The sequence below is a fragment of the Helobdella robusta genome (genome assembly GCF_000326865.2).
Source record: "Helobdella robusta unplaced genomic scaffold HELROscaffold_2, whole genome shotgun sequence".
NCBI classification, from domain to species: Eukaryota; Metazoa; Annelida; class Clitellata; order Rhynchobdellida; family Glossiphoniidae; genus Helobdella; species Helobdella robusta.
The window spans coordinates 619,515-620,643 of record NW_008704083.1 but is presented as its reverse complement, the minus strand read 5'-3'; the positions used below and the strand labels follow the sequence as shown (position 1 = coordinate 620,643).

At 38.4% G+C, this 1,129-nt stretch overlaps 1 protein-coding gene across 1 annotated transcript in view; it reads right to left on the bottom strand.

The window, feature by feature from the left end:
• The window catches only part of HELRODRAFT_188202 (hypothetical protein), a gene marked incomplete at its 5' end in the record, with an annotated part of 18,761 nt that overhangs the window by 9,924 nt on the left and 7,708 nt on the right, over positions 1 to 1,129 (bottom strand). The window contains 3 exons of the mRNA XM_009016981.1: positions 85 to 217; positions 360 to 426; positions 857 to 972. Coding sequence (XP_009015229.1) covers positions 85 to 217; positions 360 to 426; positions 857 to 972 — 316 coding nt within the window. The remainder of the gene's footprint in view (positions 1 to 84; positions 218 to 359; positions 427 to 856; positions 973 to 1,129) is intronic.

Below are 1,129 nucleotides of genomic sequence, written 5' to 3'. Positions count from 1 at the left end.
AAAACTAATGGTTATTATTATTACAAACCAACAAACAAACAAACGAAAGAACGAACGAACGAACAAGAAAAAAGAAGCAAACACCAACTCGAACTGCGCGTCGAGGGCGGCTTGTAGTAGACGAAGGTCTGTGGCGACGACGTCCAACAACACGTTTGCAGCCTTCGAATGTAACAGACTCGTAACCACGGCTAGTGGTGCTGATAATGATCCGGGACTGCAAATATCATCATCATCATTATCGTTAGCCTCCTCGTCGTTATCATCATCACCATCATCGCTTTCATCATCACAATCACCATCATCGCTTTCATCATCATCGCTTTCATCATCATCGCTTTCATCATCATCATCATTACCTTATGTCAGCCTCTCTTTCGCCACTATTATCTAGAACGTACTTGAATATCCTTAAGCATATTGTACCTAAATGGTATCGTCATCATCATCATTATCATTACTATAATTACGATCATCATCATCATCATTACTATAATCATCATCACCATCATCATCACCATCTCACCAATTCGAAAGCGCTCTTCCTCTCCTTTATTACACTTCCACCTACTGAAAGCAGTAAAAACTTCCTGGCTTATAAAAAGTAAGAGTGGAATGAGATCCAGAGTTGATTGGTTGGCTGATTGGTTTGTTGACTGCACGGCTGATTGGTTGGTTGATTGACTCAGGGATTGATTGACCGACTGGCTGATTGGCTGTTGACGTTTTATCTTCGTCTGTAAAAGAAAATCAAGTTTTCCAATCAGCAAATCAATTAATTAATCCATCAGTTATTCAATTATTCGAAAAACAATTCAATAAATAAAAAAAATAATCAATCAATCAATCAATCAACCAGCCACCTGCACCATCTTGAGTACAAAGTTAAGGAAAGCGATGGTGACGTCATAGGAGCACGTGACAACCTCGTGACTCATCAACAGCTGACCAAATCTCCCGCTGTTCAGAGATCTGCGGAGGTCATGATGACGATAAAGATAATGATGATGATGATGATGAAGATAATGAAAATGATGACAACTTTAATAAACATAGACAAAAACATACATAATAAACTTACTTATGAATACACAAACACATAATCATACAAGCACACATACAACTACAC